At 40.2% G+C, this 17,530-nt stretch overlaps 1 protein-coding gene across 1 annotated transcript in view; it reads right to left on the bottom strand.

The window, feature by feature from the left end:
* MAPKAP1 (MAPK associated protein 1) overlaps positions 1-17,530 on the bottom strand; it is a 229,780-nt gene that overhangs the window by 130,979 nt on the left and 81,271 nt on the right. The window contains exon 5 of the mRNA XM_079705813.1: positions 475-647. Coding sequence (XP_079561939.1) covers positions 475-647 — 173 coding nt within the window. The remainder of the gene's footprint in view (positions 1-474; positions 648-17,530) is intronic.

Below are 17,530 nucleotides of genomic sequence, written 5' to 3'. Positions count from 1 at the left end.
GTCATCTCCCACTGGTGTAAACTTCAGCAAATAACAACTCTCTGATCCTGAGCTTCCTCCTCTGCAAAATGAGGATCATGATGCTCACCTCACAGGAAGTGGGAGAATTAAATGAGAAATCAGGTATGAAGTGCCCAGCACCATGCCCAACTCATGATTGGTGCTCAACAAACACTAGTTCCCTCCACTACTGCCCATGCTCCTTTTATCAGCAAGCATCATAAAAGGGTTTGGATCCTGTAAAATGCATTTCCTCATGTCTGGATTCACAAACTTATCAGTCTGCTTGCAAGCAGACTCTCTGAGATCAGCCTGAGTTACACAGGTCCAAGATCTGGTGAGCAACCTGACCTGGGTCAGTGTGGACGTCTGGCTCCCAGGCCAAAGCCTAGAAAGACTGACCGGGCCCAGAATGCAGCATGGGTGGCCAGGAGACAGCCAGAAACTAGAGCAGCCAAAAAGAGGGAGGATTACTTGAGCTTCGGCTCCCGTCCTTCGCTTGTGTACTGCCAACAGATGAGCCCGATCAGATCCTGTACCCTGGCGCTGGCCATTGTCACCACGGTCATTGGCAGCAGTCTGTCCTGGCTTGAGTGCAGGGGGAGGTAGACATCGATCTTCTTGGTTGCTGTTGTGCCTACATGACCCTGTGGACAGAGCACATGCATGAGGGTAAAGCACACAGTTCCGGTCATGTAGACCCTACTGAGCTACAACGACTGCCCTCCAGGGCCTGTGTTCTCATCCTTTTTGCACATACCAGCGTATGAGCCTGGGGTGGTCCCAAAGTGGAAACATTGTCTAGTTTTAAGGGGTTTTTTTCTTCTTCTTTAATTTTAATTTTCTTTTTTTTTTTTTTTTTTTTTTTTTTTTTTTGTGGTATGCGGGCCTCTCACTGTTGTGGCCTCTCCCGTTGCGGAGCACAGGCTCCGGATGCGCAGGCTCAGCAGCCATGGCTCACGGGCCCAGCCGCTCCGCGGCATATGGGATCCTCCCAGACCGGGGCACGAACCCGTATCCCCTGCATCGGCAGGCGGACTCTCAACCACTGCGCCACCAGGGAGGCCCTAATTTTAATTTTCTAATGTTCTAATGGATCCAGCTCTGCCAGCAGTAAGGTAAATGAGCATTACAACTAAAATAAACAAATCAGAGTGGTGAGCAGACCTAATGTTTGGTGTCAGGAGATTTGCTTTGTTACTTATTCAGTGTGACCTTGGAAAAGTCATCGTCAGACCTTGGTATAAGCTGCCCTCCCTGAAAACTGCCATATCACTCCTTGAGACCTTGGGATAAGCTGCCATATTCTCCGAGGAAGCATTTAGCAGTACTGGAACCAGGGTCTTGCCTTCTCAGAGACGATGGGGGGCTAATTCCATTATGCAGTACCTCTGTTACTTCACTCATCTGAACTGAAGTTCAAGGGTCTCTGGTCTTATTACTGCCCTAATCACCATACTCACACTGATCTACATGTCCCTAATCCCTCCCACACACCTCTCTCTCCTCCCTCCCAAACCCTCCACTCCCCTCTGGAACTCCTGCACTAAACAGCAAACTGCCATACATCATTACTTTTTTTTTTTTTTTTGGTACGGGGGCCTCTCACTGTTGTGGCCTCTCCCGTTGCGGAGCACAGGCTCCGGACGCGCAGGCTCAGCGGCCATGGCTCACGGGCCCAGCTGCTCCGCGGCATGTGGGATCTTCCCGGACCCCGTGTCCCCTGCATTGGCAGGCGGACTCTCAACCACTGCGCCACCAGGGAAGCCCCATCATTACTTCTTTTTAAAAAACATTCCCTCCACCTTTTTGCCTTAATTGAAACCTGCTGATCATGAGGATACTACTTCCTCTGCTGTCCAGAAGACTGTTTTGCTTTGTTCTTTTTAACCCCCAAATCCTTAAGGCCAGGAGGTGGAGTAGGTATTCTTGTTCCTGCTACTTCCAAACTATTAATTCTCCTTTCTTACAAAAACCCCTGTTCCTTTGAGACCCAAGCCATCCAACTTCACCATCCTCCCCCTCTCCTTTTCTGTTACCCACCAGCCTTCCTTTGGTCATTCTCCTCCCTCACTGAAGGCCTGAGCTCTTGGCTCATAGTTTTTCCCACCCCAATTCCTGTCACCATTCTTGGCAATTTCATCTAAAAGAACAATCTGTCCAATACGCAAGTGTCTCAATCCCTAGACCACATCATCCCCAGTGCCTTTTCATCCACCACCTCAAATCACTTATTGTGGTGGGTACACCAGAGATCTGCACTAACTCCAAAATCTCAAGTTAGAACATCCACTCACTGAATACACTTTTTAAAATAATTTTATTTTTGTTTATTTATTTTTAATTTTGGCCACACCATGCGGCTTGCAGGATCTCAGTTCCCGGACCAGGGATTGAACCCGGGCCATGGCAGTGAAAGCGCCGAATCCTAACCACTAGACCACAGGGTTAAAACCTGAACACACTTCAATATACCTCTACTTCATCTGTTCAAGTAGTCCCTCAAATTCTCCAACCTATAATCTGTTGAACCACCACCTTTTAATTACCTTTCAGTCACCCTTATTTCCCAATGCCACCCTCCAGATTACATGAGCCATTATAATCGTTCCTTTGCAACTACAGTTTTAATACTCTCTTCCTCCACTGGACACAATTCACAGAACCCCAATCTTGTATGAACCCAACCCTCTGCACTGCCCAGCTAAACATCACTGGAGAAAAATCATGTAACTGTACAGATTGATTTTACTTTAAATTCATGATGATAAACCTCAAACAGACACTCAACACTGTATAGCAAGCCTATTATATCTCCTGATCCAACCTGCACCCCACCTGAGACCACTAATACATACTTTTGCTTCTCTCCTCAAACTTCCCATGAACCTCACCTCTTGACCTTCAGCTCCTGTCCTTCCCTCGTATATTGCCAACAGATGTAAATACTGTGGACCCTTGAACAACACAGGTTTGAACTGCAAGGGTCCACTTACACGTGAATTTTTTTCACTTGATATGGGCTACAGTACTATAGGTTCCACAGTTTGTTGAATCTGTGGATACCAAACTGCAGCATCAAATTTGATCATGTTACACTCCTGCTGAAATTCCTTCAGTGAGTGGCTCCTATGATACTTTGAATAAAATCCAAATTCCATGCAGTGTGCAACAAAGCGCTGCGTGATCTGACCCCTGCCTAGCCCTCCAACATCATCTACTGCCACTGTCCCCCCACCCCCCAACGCCGCGCTTCAGCTACACCAGCCTTCTAGAAGTGCCCTGAATGTGTGTACCTTGCCTGCTTCTTCCCCTTTTAAGGCCATAGCAAGTGCTATTCACATATCTAGAAGGCACTTTCTCATGATTTTTGCATCCTCTATTATGTGGCCTCGGGCAGGTTACTTAACTCTCTGTTCTTCCATGTCCTCATACATAAAATGATAATAATAGGACATGCTATCTATCAGAGGACTGACTCTTGTGAGGATTATTATCATTGTTATTGTTATTCAAGGCTCAGCTCATATGACCCCTCCTCAGAGAAACCTCCACTGATAATCCTACAGAAAGAAGACCCTTCCACAGTTATCCTCTCACACATATCCTGTTCATTTCCTTCATAGCACTTAACAATTTGATATTATATATTTATTTATGTACATCTTCAGTGTATGCCTTCCCCACTAGCCTCTGAGCTTCCATGAGGGGAACCATAATAACGTCTGCTTTGTTTACTGCTCTGTACACAATGGCTAGCACTGTGCCTTGCGCACAGAAGACTCTCCAAAAAAAATCTGTTGAACTGCAGAATGAATGCATGAATGAGTCAAATGCCTACTGGGACACATGGTAGGAACTCAATAAATGTTAGTTTCTTCCATCCATCTCACTTGCCCTTTTCTATGGGTCTGTTTCCTGATAGCAGATGGAGATAGAGGGACTTGAGCAATCAAGTGGTTCCTTCTTTAACACTCTATACAGAATTCTATCAATCTAAGATGGGAAAAAATATCAGAACTAGGGTAAGGAAATACATAAAATCAGTTTAAAAAACATTTTTAGAGAGATTCCACTTCTCAAATAACCCAGCATCTAATATTAGATCCACTGGGTTTTTTTTTTTTTTTTTTTTTTACTGAGTCTTCTATGTTATAAAGCAAATAATAAAAAAGTAATTCTCCTACATAATGCTCTCTCCCTATCTCTCTCACGCATACACATGCGTGCATGTGCACACACACACACACACACACACGAGCACTAATATTTTTCAGCTTGGAAGTAGTAACTCCAAGGACTAGCAAAGATGTCTCTAAACAGCAAGTGTTTTGATCCTGTCAGGCAGTCAAAAGGTTAAAATTAAAACAGTGGCAATCTTTCTGGAGTAGGTTTATAGCCCTCTTACCACTCTCTTCTCAACCTCATTTTCAGAACCCCTAATTGCTGTCACTGCTCTCTCTTATTTGTTTATTCCTCCTCCTTCTTCTGAAGAACTGGAGCCGAGGGGCTATAGGAATCACAATATCTAAAGCTACAAAGATTCAATGAAATGACAAATGTGAATGTACTCTGCAAACTATAAAGTGCTTTAGAAATGCAGCACAGTACACTAGAAAGGGCCTAAGTTTTATAATCAGACCCATTTCTATTACTCAAGTCTATTACAAGGTCACATGAGGCCAAAGATGGATGCTATAGGAGCCCTAATAATAATACCTATTATTATAACAAAAGCTAGCATTTATTTAGAGCTAAATAAACTCTGCTAAATGTTTGCCTAAGTTATCTCATTTAATTTTCACAATCACTATAAGAGGGAGGGTTCTATCATTACCCTCATAATATAAATGATAAAACTAACGCTTATAAGACTACAGTCATCTGCTCAAGATCTCATAACCAAAGTGAAGAGCCAGGACTTAAAGCCATGTCTGTCTGACTCAAAGGCCTCTACTTTAAACATCAACACCTTCTTTCACTAAAGTTATCCTAAATATAATCAATTCCCACTCTCCAAGGCTTGAAAATCATCTCCCCCTCCTTCTCACAAACATGCCAACAGCACTGCCTAAAGCAGTCTCCTACAGAAGGAGCACTCTGAGGGGCTGCCCAAGGAGAACCGGTAAGGATTGAGACTCCAGAGATCATTGCCACTGTCAGCTGACTGCAGGGAAGTCACCACTGTTTAGGAAATGAAAGCAGATAGTTATATGGTATTCCTACGCATCCCTTTACCCTCTTCATTTCATAGTGAAATAGCAAGTGTGGGGAAAACTATGAGAATAAACATGGCAGATACTTATTAAATGAATGATGCACTTTATCTTTTTAATCTTCTAATTCCATCTTGAGGCACTGATGACGGGGGAAAAGTGCCTTGCACAAACCTTGAAATTATATATTTTTTAATAAGGAGCCTCTTCTGAAAAAACTCAAGGTGGTGGCAGTTAGCTCTATCTAATAGTCCCTGTGTTGCAATATTTAGAGAGAATCATCTAAAACATAAAACAATCCATCAATATAATAGAAAGTAATTAACTTATTAAAAAAAAAGTGACCAAAGAATTAAAAGTATTCATCACACATCAAGGCAAGCAATATTCCAAAGAGTAACATCTAACTATTAAAAAGCAACTAGCAATAAACAAAGATCATATACAGTTTCACTGCATGGCAATTTATGTGTTCCACAGAATTGGGGAAATGGAGGCATAATTAGAGCACAAGGAAAGGGTCACCACAGAGACAGGGGAAACTGGTTTAGCTCCATCTTTCCCAGTCACTCATGCATTCAACAAACACCCACTGAAACACCATATTGAGCTCTGAAGACAAAGTTAAGTAAGACAAAATGCAGACCTTCATCAAATTCATGGTCTGTTGAAGGTCTATACTGTACATTGTGATCAAAGCTTTAAGAGGGAAAGTACAGGCTATTACGAGAGCTCAGAAACAACCCAGACTAAAGGGGGTTGGAAAAGGCCTCCCAGATAAAAAAATAAAAAATAAAAAACTTACCCTTCCATCCAATAGAACCACTAACCCAAGGAAAAGACACTTACTGTACTTAAACACCTTCTATACCAATATACAAAAAAGTGAATATGAGTTCTCCCTGAGACAAAGGATTATGAGCATTTAATTTTAATTTTCTGCTTTATATTTTTCTGTACTTTCTATACTAAGCATGTTATTACTTTTATAATTAGAAACAAAATAGTAAATATTATAATTAAATGACAAAAAAGGAGATAAAAAGAACTACTACACAGAGCTTAAGAGTTTTAGGTAAGAGAAAGAGAGGATCAACTTTGAAAATGTAGCCTATGTTAAGGCATCCAGCAGAATTTACTAAGGACACATTATGTGCCAGTTGCTGTGACAGGCTGTTGGAAAAAATAATTCAGACACCTTTCAATGGCAAGTTAAGTAATATTTACCAAAGAAAAAATGAAAAGTAATAAACCCATATTGAGCTAATTTGGCGTTGAACAACTCTCTCCAGAGCAGCCCCTAAATCAGCAAATGGCCCTAACTCAGGTTTTAGAACAAAAAGAAAAGTATTCCTGAAGCAAAACTATTCCTCAACACAACTGCAACTGATAAAGACCAACTAGACTCCAGAGCTCATATCACACGGCCTGTCCATGACTTGATGGCCTAGCAAATGCAGCCAAAATCTCAAACTCAACATGTCCAATACCTGTCTCCTCCTTCAGCTTGCCTCTCATTCTGTATTTGATCTCAGTTAAGGCTTTCACCACCTACTCTGTCACTCAAGCTAAGAACCTTAACTCTTTTTTCTGTCTCATCTTTCAAATGTCTCTGAAATCTCTCTCAAATCTTCCTCCTCAATGCCACTGCCCTAGTTCAAGCTTCATCATCTCTCAGCAAGACTACTGCAGCAGTCTCCCAACTATCTCCCTGTCTCTAAAATCTCTCCTCTCTCCAAATCTTAATTTCCTTACTGCTATCAAAGCGATTTTTCTCTAATCACTGAACATGCCTATCACTCAGAAATACATGATGGCTCTCCCCAGTGTTAGCATTCCAGCTCTTTAGCATGGCAATTAATACCCTTTGCAATCTGGTCCCAATGTATCATTAATGAAGTATATTGAAGAGAGGTTAAGAGCACAGGTTTGGGGTCAGCCAGATCCAGGTTTGAATCCAGACTCTGCCACTTCCTTAGCTGCTAGACCTGAGACGTTGGGCAGGTAACTGTACTTCTCAGAACCTCCATTCCCTTACTTAGAAAAGCAAATAAAATGTATACAAAATGCCCGACACATAGCCGCTAATCAAGAAGTGTACTTCTTCTTCTGTCCTTCAATTCAAATGTCTCCTTTTCCTAGAAGGTGGAAGTCGAAATTAATTTCCTCTTCTCTGCCCCCTAGCAATCTGACTTGCATAGCCTTATGGCTTCATTTTTCTCTACCTACCATTACAACCTCCTTCCCCACCCTCTCATGTAACTGTAAAGGGAAAAACTGTACCTCAGCCATTTTGTATTCTCCAAGGGCAAAGAATATAGCAGGGGTGTGGTGTTAGCTTACTGAATTGAAAGAAGTCCTCAGACTGTCTCTCAAAATGGACCCACCACTCCTAGCACTTCTGTCGTATCCCAGGTAAACTGGCTATACCTCTTCTACTTCCCAGGCCATTCTTCAGGAGCCCTCTTTCTCCTCTAAAATATCCCCAGCACCTAACATAGGGCTGACATATAGTAGTTACTTACACATATCAATGGAATGAATGATTAATATTCTCTTAACACACGATTTTTAAACACTTGCATTACATTATAGCATACAGAGGTACTATCAACCTGTTCCCCTATTATTAAATGGATGTTGTTTCTAATATTTCACTATTGTGAATTATATTCTCAGAAACATTCTCTTATATAAATGTTTGTACACATATTCTAAGGAGTAGATTACTAGGCCAAAGAGTATCAATGCTTTGTGGCTTGTGATATATACTGCAAAAGCTCACTTTTTAAAAAAGTGTCTCTAAGCCAATCATGAAATATCAGTACTATGAACTATAAGTCACCCAATTAATAATTAGTTCATAAAATGTAAAGATAATAAATTTTAAATAACTTCTATATATGGAATATGAATGGGTACAGAAATGAAGTACATAGAATTTCAACATGATGAATTAAAACATTACATCTGTTCCAGATTTTTTCCCCATCTGATCCCATTAATTAAAATAATATACATTTTGCTGCCTATCATAAAGTTAATTTCAAAATTATGTACCTGCTAGTTTCCAAAATAGGGGAAGCAGGAAGAACAATAGATGGCATTCAGTTCAAAATCATCTTGAATTAAGAAACATCCATATCAAGTGAGTTAGCTGAATTAAGTCTTAAGGACAGAAGGTTCAGTTAACAGCACTACTTAATACTTAACATCAAGGTTTGTCAGTAATAAATTGAATATCAGATCTCAAAACTGTTGCTAAGTGTTCAATTTCTCTGTCAAGGGAAAGGAAGAGAGTAAGGATAGACAGCTTGGCTTCTGCAATTAAAGAGACAAAAAGCAGGCAACATTATTCCATTAGTCACAACTGCACAAGCAGATCATTATATGTAATTTTAAGGTAGAAATAAATATATCAGTGTATCCCGACAATATAATGATGCAAATTGATAAAAGGGTTATTTGTAGCCTTCAAAACTTAAAACTCTCTTAAAGGAATGGCTGCAGTTCCATTCCACCAGTACCTTCTTCCCTCAACAAGGACCAAAGAATGCTACAGTCTACCAATGGCCTAGTCTTTAATAACATGATACCCAGACTTGGTACAGGGGTCTCAGATTATCACTACTCTGATGATGATTTAGGGACTTCATTTAATCAGAGTAAGGATTTTAAACAAAATCAAGCCTAATTCTGGTCTAAGCCAGGTTTAATTGACCATGGCTACATGAAGAGGAAACAAAAACCCCAAACCCCATACTGAAGCATTCTGCTCTCAATAAGTGCTGGCTTTATGAGCTCAGGCAAAGAACTCACTTTTGTACATTCAAAATGGTGGCACAGAACTTATGAATAGATTTTGTATAAAATTCTATGACAAATCCATTCAAAACTAGGGGCTTGGCTTTGTAGTGCTATCTTAACCCTCAATAAATCAGGAATGCTTAAAGCCTATTAAATTATCATTTCCCTGATCTGGCACCTGTAGTCAAGTTAATTTGTCAATAACATTCCTACAGTTTGTCACTGGACACTGTATTTTCTGACAAGTTAAGTTTAAGATAAAATTGACAAAATCTCATTAATTTTCTCTGAATCACCAACTTTGGTTCCATTAAGCTTTTATTATTAAGAACATCAACTGTCACTCTTTCTTTAACAAGGTCAAGTTCTAGTCTGGGTACCTCCAGGATCCTTATTCTATTAATAGGGACAAGCGAGGCATTGCAGTGTGGTGGTTAAAAGCATAAGTTGTAGAGTCAGAAAGACCTGGGTTCAGTTCTCAGCAATGCCACTTACTGTGTGTCCTTGGACAATTTTATTTAACCTTTCTGGGTCACTATTTCCACACAGAAATAGTGTATTATAAAAGTACCTCGGGCCTCCCTGGTGGCGCAGTGGTTGAGAGTCCGCCTGCCGATGCAGGGGATACGGGTTCGTGCCCCGGTCTGGGAGGATCCCATATGCCGCGGAGCGGCTGGGCCCGTGAGCCATGGCTGCTGAGCCTGCGCATCCGGAGCCTGTGCTCCGCAACGGGAGAGGCTACAACAGTGAGAGGCCCGCGTACCACCAAAAAAAAAAAAAAAAAAAAAAAAAAAAGTACCTCTTCATGGATTTGTTGAAAGGATTCAATGAGACTACGCATGTAAAGCACTTATCACTGTGCCTAGTCCACAGGAAATGCTGGCTGTTCATTAAGTTGCCTTTTTTCCCCTCTACTTTTACATTCACAGACTTAAAAAAAAAACTTTATTACCGTTCATACTTTTAAAACTGCAGGGAATTTTAAGGGTCATCCCCTTCAAAACAGTTTCAGCAAATGGTTATCCTATGACGTCTCCTGAACACCTTCCACTGACGAGGTCCCTGCCACCCTCTGAAGTGGACTCTTGGCTTCAGTCTGCAGGCAAACAGTTTTGACGGCTAGAACTTTTGTTTTTCGTTGAGGGACACTTTCTCTGCAGATTTTCCTCACTGATCTTAGTTCTAGCCCTCAGAAACCTGGAACAAACTTACCTCCACTTCCACAGACACCCCTTCACATACATGAGGACCTCAAACAAAGTAGCTCAGTTCCTAAACACTGCGGTATGAGTCACGCTGTAACCCTTCTCAGCGTACAGCACAGTATAGAAAGTGTCATTTCCCTCGGCTTTTCCCAGGCTGATGATTTTCTTGAATTTTCTTTCTGTAACATCTGTGACAAATATAAATTTATAGTCCCGCACCTGAAACAAGAAAGGGGGCTGCTGCTCTCAAAGTAGAGAGCCTCCTCATTTAAAATAAACCCGCCATAGTTTGATGCCCTGTCTTTTCTCACTTTAAGAAGAAATGCCTAGAGCTACTGGTTTAAGCAATCTGTTATCAAGTGAAATTTGAGTAATAGCCTTGAATAATTATTTTTTTCAAGACATCGACTGAAAGACCAGCAATCAATCATGTTTAGATACAGGTAAGAAATTTTACAAAATGGGGGTGGGGCGAGAATGAAGGGAAAAAAAGAAAGCCTACCCATACTGTATCTGGAATAAAAACCGTTTTCTCGAAGTCTTAAATTCAGAAAGCAGTCCTTGAAAATGTCAGTTTTTACCCTGACATTTTATGATTATGTTTGCTAGGGACCTCTCTGCAGTCTACAGAACTGGTCTGGACCCAGCCCTTCCAGCCTTGAGCCGTGTAACTTTGGGCAAGCCCATAACCTCTCTGAAAGTCAATTTCCTCAGTCATGAAACACGGATGAGACTACCTCAATAGACTTACTGGACGTACGAAGCAAAAATAAAGCATGTTAAAATGCTCTGTGAACTGCAAATTGTCATACAATGTCAGTTATTACTGTTACTTATGCTGTTGCTCAGACCAGGCAGATCTTCAACAAAAAGTCCCTTCAAACAAGGTTGAGAAGCGGAGGCAATAGGAAAGGATCTCTATTTCAGTCTTTAAGAGAGAAGAGCCATAGCGTTCTCTTCTCATTCAGCCTCAGGATGGTTACAGCTGTACCAGGAGGTGCTCTCACACAAGCACAAGCCAGTCATCTGAAAGCATAATGGGATGTAAAGTGTCCATTTTGAATTTTCATGGCCATTGTGGGATTCTTTAGATCATTAATGTTACACAGCACTTTGCATTTAATTATACAAACAATGGGTTCTATAATGATGAGAATATCAGGGAAAGGTAATTTGCATGAACTAAGCCCCATCACCTAGGGTAAGTTTAGGGACCTCTTCATTATTAAATCATTTATATAATAAAGTCAATATGCTTTAAAAGTAAAAATAGGTTTTTTAAAACCATAAAGAAGAGTTACATGTTTTAAACTCTATCAATGATCATAATACAATGAGTCTTTTTAAGATTTAATATCAACTTTTAAAATTAAAACTCAATGGGGAATGTATACTTGGCTCCATTACTAGATGATGTATCTTTAGAAAAGGTTACAGTATAGCCATTATCATCCTCCTAAATTATATGGAAAATCTGGTACAACCCTCCAAGTACCCCAAGGACAATTTAATTCCCGAGATAGTGAAGTATTTGGAGAATATAAAATTGTATAAATATTGAAGGAAGTAATTCAGGTGCATCGATCATATTCATTGCTTGCAGGGTTTCAATTGGTTAAATGTTTCAAAAGTTTTAAATGTCAATATACAATTTAAAAGTTATATTGTGTCCTTGATTTTGAAGTTTTTTAAAACCCACAAATTTATATACTGTAGTAGGTTCATGACTGTTTTGGCACTTTAAGACTCAATGTTTCTTAATGATATAATTCAAAAATTTCACTGAATCATAATTCAGTAAGTCATAAAAACCTCTTAAAATTAATCTTTCACGCATATCTAGCTTATCCAAAGTTAGAATTTAATTAGATGGCCTTGGCACAAATGGGCTTACTACTTTACTTGCTCAATCAGTGTATGTCTCTTCAGTAATTATAATGAATTCAAGTCCCTGATGCACCTCCTAGCAAACAATGTAAAAACATCAGACAAAATGGAAATAAATAGCTTTATATTTCTCCAATTACAACATTCACTTTCATCCTCAAAACGCACATGTGAAATAAGTGGAATAGGTGCTATTCTCAATAGGAAAAGGCCACACAAAGGACCTACACCCCTGGTGACAGAGAAAGATGCTTGTCTGCAGCAGAAAATACATGTTTTTTACATTATGAAAATGATACAACTGCAAAGAGCCAACTGAGAAAGTTTGCATTGAACCGTTTGAAAGTACATACTGAAACATAAGTAGGAGCAAGAAAAAGAACTAGATTATTATTTATTGAGAACAACACTTCCTGTTGGGAAGATTCACTTCTAACTATATATAAAATTTACAATTGAGAAGAATCCAAAAAGTCTGACTCTCAGGCCTTTATCCCACGTCTCCCAGATACAATAAAAGGAATACTTCTTTGCTGTTGGGTACATAGAAGGGGCTCAATAAATCCTCACTCACCATGTTTCAGAGGTTAGAAACACAAGGGAACACCAGCTCCCTTAAGAGTAGGCAGAACCCTCCGCTTCTGTTCTCAAAAAGCAGTGGTCCAGTACCAACTCATGGGCCCCAGAGAATCCTTACTCTTGGGTTAAGAGCCTCATCAGTAATTGTGAGGTGTATCTGTACTAAAAGTGGCTACCCAGGTGGTAGTACCCAAATGTGCTTTGATGATGACAAAGGAAGAAAAAAACAGTTTGGTCCTTGGAGAGACAGGCAAGCTGCCTATGACATCAACATGGCACAAGCTCCAACACAAGCAAAAGGTCTGATGAGACAAAGGCCCATCTCAGGTTGCAATTCTCTGCGGAAACAGGCAGCGCGAGGCCTGCTCGCTTGCAGGAACTGACAAATCACTCGGGTACCAGGGTCTCCCGGGTTTCTCCTCAGCCCTCTGGCATTATTTCCCTCCTGTTCGTCCTGAGTCTTAGTCAGTCCGATCTCCTCTGAGGTCCTAACTAAACCAGACACAGGGAGAATCGGGATTTTATCTTATTAAAATAGATATGGCTAATTTGTCTTTTCAAATTCATTTTAAATTAAATTGGATTTCCTCGGAAGGCTGCCAGGTCAGTTCCCCTGCTGCGAAATGCAGGACAAAGGTTAATTGCACGCCCTTCACCAGCTCTTGTACTCTCCTGGGCAGGCTCTGATAACCTGCCCCCGAGAGGTGGGAAGGCTTCAGTTTATTGGGCGATAATGTTGCCATTAGAGCCATTTACCATTATGCCAAGAAACATTTCATTTTTTTTTTTTACCTAAATAACAAGATATGATAGCAATAACAAGAATGAAATGCAACAATGTTACCAATTGGTGGTTAGTTCTTCTAAAATGAAAAACCCAAAGAATAAGACCTAACCTTGCTTTCCTAAAAGGCCCCAATAGATGCAAATGTACACACCCTCCTGGAGCAAACAGTTTTCTGGTTCCAGTGTAAAATTCCATTAACATTTTCACTTAATTTATCTCGTTTAAACTGTCTATGTTCATGAAAATTTAACCCAGCAATTCCCTGTTATACAAAGCATAACAGAGTATGAATATTTAAATACAATGTAAATAAAACACTTTATCAATTATATTTTTGTATTCTAAATTAGTGACTTCACTTAGCATGGCTGCCTTGCACAGCACCACACAATTTTTCAATTAAAGGTCCAGATGTTTCAAAGGCTCCAGTAGGCAACAGCAGTTATGAGAAATGCTTTATCTGCATTGTAATCATCACCACCACATCAGCTCCAGGCTGCATTAACATACTCATGTTTTATTCCTGCTCCCCTTCTAACAGAGCAGGTAATTATACAACACAGTGGAGAAACACAATCCTAAGGGCCGGACAATTTCCTTACAAGCATCCACCTGAGCAACACATTTTCTTAAAAATTTGGGGTGACTGTTTAGCAGGAACACTGATCATGCAGAATAATTTCTTTAAATAAAAAGAGTGAATCACAGCCATACCAAGCTTAGTGTCAAATAGTATTAAAATGCAAGATGGCCTGCACATACACACATTTATGTATACTGAAAATCAACTAGAAGTTTGTATGTGTAAAAACCGCTATCATCTGTTAGAATCTAAGCCATTTCTTCTCATTTTTAATGCCAGTGTCATCTCTTGAATGAGTCAACTCTATCTTTATTCTTAGTATTCAAAAATGACAATTCATCTCACCTGAGACTGACCAAGTAGAGCAATTATCCCTGTGCCCATTTGATTAAAATATATATATATGAGCAGAACAAAATGCAATTCTGACAGCTGAAACAAAAATATTATTTTTAATTAAATAAAGAGATTTAATTAAAGAGTTAATTAAATGACTCTCCCACCCAAAACTAGAAAACAATAACCTCTGTTATAAGAGATACTGTTATGCTTAGTAAACATAGTATAATTTAATGGGAAAATATAGTTCCTCATTGTTAAGAGAACCTGCAACAAAATTAACTTTAATTGTAATTTAAAAAATTATTCTATAGGGCTTCCCTGGTGGCGCAGTGGTTGAGAGTCCGCCTGCCGATGCAGGGGACACGGGTTCGTGCCCCGGTCTGGGAGGATCCCACATGCCGCGGAGCGGCTGGGCCCGTGGGCCATGGCCGCTGAGCCTGTGCTCCGGAGCCTGTGCTCCGCGGGGGGAGAGGTCACGGCAGTGGGAGGCCCGCCTACCGCAAAAAAAAAAAATTATTCTATAAACATACTTGTATTTTGAAATATTCCAAAAGGAGTTGTCCTAATGAAGATGCTATTCAAAAGATAAATGCCTTTACAAATATTAAAACCTCAGACAGGTCAAATCCTAGCAGGTTACACTTCAGCATCTGAAAGCAGACAGCTTCCGTTCCTTCCTGAAGGAACCTTAGGTGGAACATTTTTAATACATCACCATGTCACTTTTTAATGTGCCCCAATCTATTAACCACATGGCAAACTAACAGGGATTTTTAAAATATGAATTTTATGGCTTTGTGCTGGTGATTAATTAAATAAATAGCCACCATTTCACAAATCATCCCTCTAATTAGTCTAAAACAGACACTTTGCATTCACTGGTGTTACTGCCATCTGAAGCTCACAGAAGGGCAGGAATGGTGCAGCATGGCCGTGTCTCTGCACTTTGGAGCCCATTGTCCCAGGCTCCACGGCTGGCATCCCACCCTGCCACCCAGGGGCAGAGGTGCCATCTTCACAGGTGCTGCAGTCAGCTGGAATTTGATTCCAGCTGCTCAGAAAAGATGTTCTCCTTAATTATTCTCCCTCACCCTAAAGGAAACAATGAAACGACAAAGGAATAAAGTGCAACCTCCAGCTGCAAAGAGAAGAGGTTTCACCAACACAGTTCATGGAGTGAGTGAGAAAGTTGGCTCCAGCTATCTAGTTTAGGAATAAGTAGGGTGAAAGCCTTAGAACTCAAACTCAAACATGTTAAGTCATTATCTTGAACTCAGATATTAAGCAATTACTTCCAAACCCTATTATTTAAAAGACTCCATTCAAAATCTGAAAAGGTCACTCTTTTTGAAACTAAAAAGAATTCAATCTAACTTGTTTTAGTAGTATATTTTAAAAGATGAGGGACTTCCCTGGTGGTCCAGTGGCTAAGGTTCTGCACTCCCAATGCAGGGGGCCCAGGTTCGATCCCTGGTCAAGGAACTAGATCCCACATGCCACAACTAAGATCCGGTGCAGCCAAATAAATAAATACTAAAAAAAATAAAAGATGATAATTCCTCTGAAAGCAAATTAAACTTGGAGGTAATTTTTAGTGTCGGGGGGGAAAAATCAAATGGGAATATCTAAAGAATTCAATTTCCTTTAGGAAATACATTAAGCAGTTTCCTAGTCTTGGTATTTAAACTTCATTAGGTAGGAAGGAAAGAAGAAAGGGGAGGGGAAGGGAGGGAAGAAAGGAAAAGAAAAAGAAAAAGAAAGGAAGGAAGGAAGGAAAAGAGAGAGGGAGGGAGGAAAAGGGGGAGAGGGAAAGGGAAGGCCTAAGGAGAAAGGAGTGGGAAAAGAAAGAAGGAAAAATTCAGTAGGGATAACACACCAAGGTATGCTACAGATTATTCTGTAGAAAGGCTATCCTCATTTCCCTTCTCTCTAAGAATAGGAGGAGGAAATGACGTGTTGCAGAAAAGACGAGGACCCTGAAGCAAGATAGACTTGTGCCCTCAGCTAAATCATATAATCCCACTTAGCCTCAGTTCCTTCCATCCTGTAAAGGGTTTTAGCCCCTATTCTCTATAATTATAGGGACACTGAGATACTACGGAATAAAGCAAGTAGCACATTCCCTGCACAGAACAGATGTTCAACAAATGATGGTGATGCTGATGGCAATGAGAAATGGGAGGAAGGCAGAGCCTGGGTGACTACAGCCAACACTGCAGATGCTGTGTTTCAAATGTGAAAAAGAGGGACAAAAGCCCAAATGTACATGAACACAGAACATGATCTTCACTGCACTAAAGAAAACCCAAATCACTGGCAACTAAGAAGAGATGGTGTAGTTTCTCTAACTTTCATCTTTACTGGGCACAGAGATAGGGGAAGGGTGTCTCTAAGACTGTTCAGATGGTAGAAATTAGAAAGAAAATGAATGAACTTTGCGTTCAGCAGACCTGGGTTTGAATTCTGGCTTAACTACTTACAAGTTGTGTAAACTCAGGCAAACCTGTTCACCTCCCTAAGCCTTCGTTTCCCCAACCCAAAATAGGGAAAATAATATATTCTTCGTAGGGAATCTGGGAAGAATGAATAAAATAGCACACTAGGCACTCTGGCATATATTAGACACTCAGATAGTTTCTACTACATTAAGTTAGATCACATGAAACTCTGATACTCAATCATTTATGATCCACAAAAATTGCAGTTCCATATGGTTTTACCTAATATAGTGACTGAGACAATGATTAGCATGAACTGGAAAAACAACAGAAAATTTTCAAAAACGGAATGACTTACACTATCAATATAGGAAGACGACCAAGATATAAAAGGTGTTTTTATGACTGGTTCATGATTCCAACAATACAGCAGCTAACATGTATTAAACACTTACTATAGGTCAAATATTAGCCCATATATTTGACATCCATAATATTAGTTTATGTAATCCCAAAACAATTTAATGAGATAGAGTCAACTATTCTCCCCATTTTAGATGAAATGGGAGTTTGGAGAAATGAAGTAACTTGCCCAAGGTCACACAGCTGGTGAAGCTGGGAGCTTTCTAACTCCAGAGCCTGAGTTCTTACTCATCACTTACAATTGCATGGCCGCACTGCAAAGC

This window comes from Hyperoodon ampullatus (assembly GCF_949752795.1).
Source record: "Hyperoodon ampullatus genome assembly, chromosome: 6".
Taxonomy (NCBI): Eukaryota; Metazoa; Chordata; class Mammalia; order Artiodactyla; family Ziphiidae; genus Hyperoodon; species Hyperoodon ampullatus.
The sequence above is the reverse complement of the archived record's forward strand: the minus strand, read 5'-3'. Positions and strand labels throughout refer to the sequence as shown.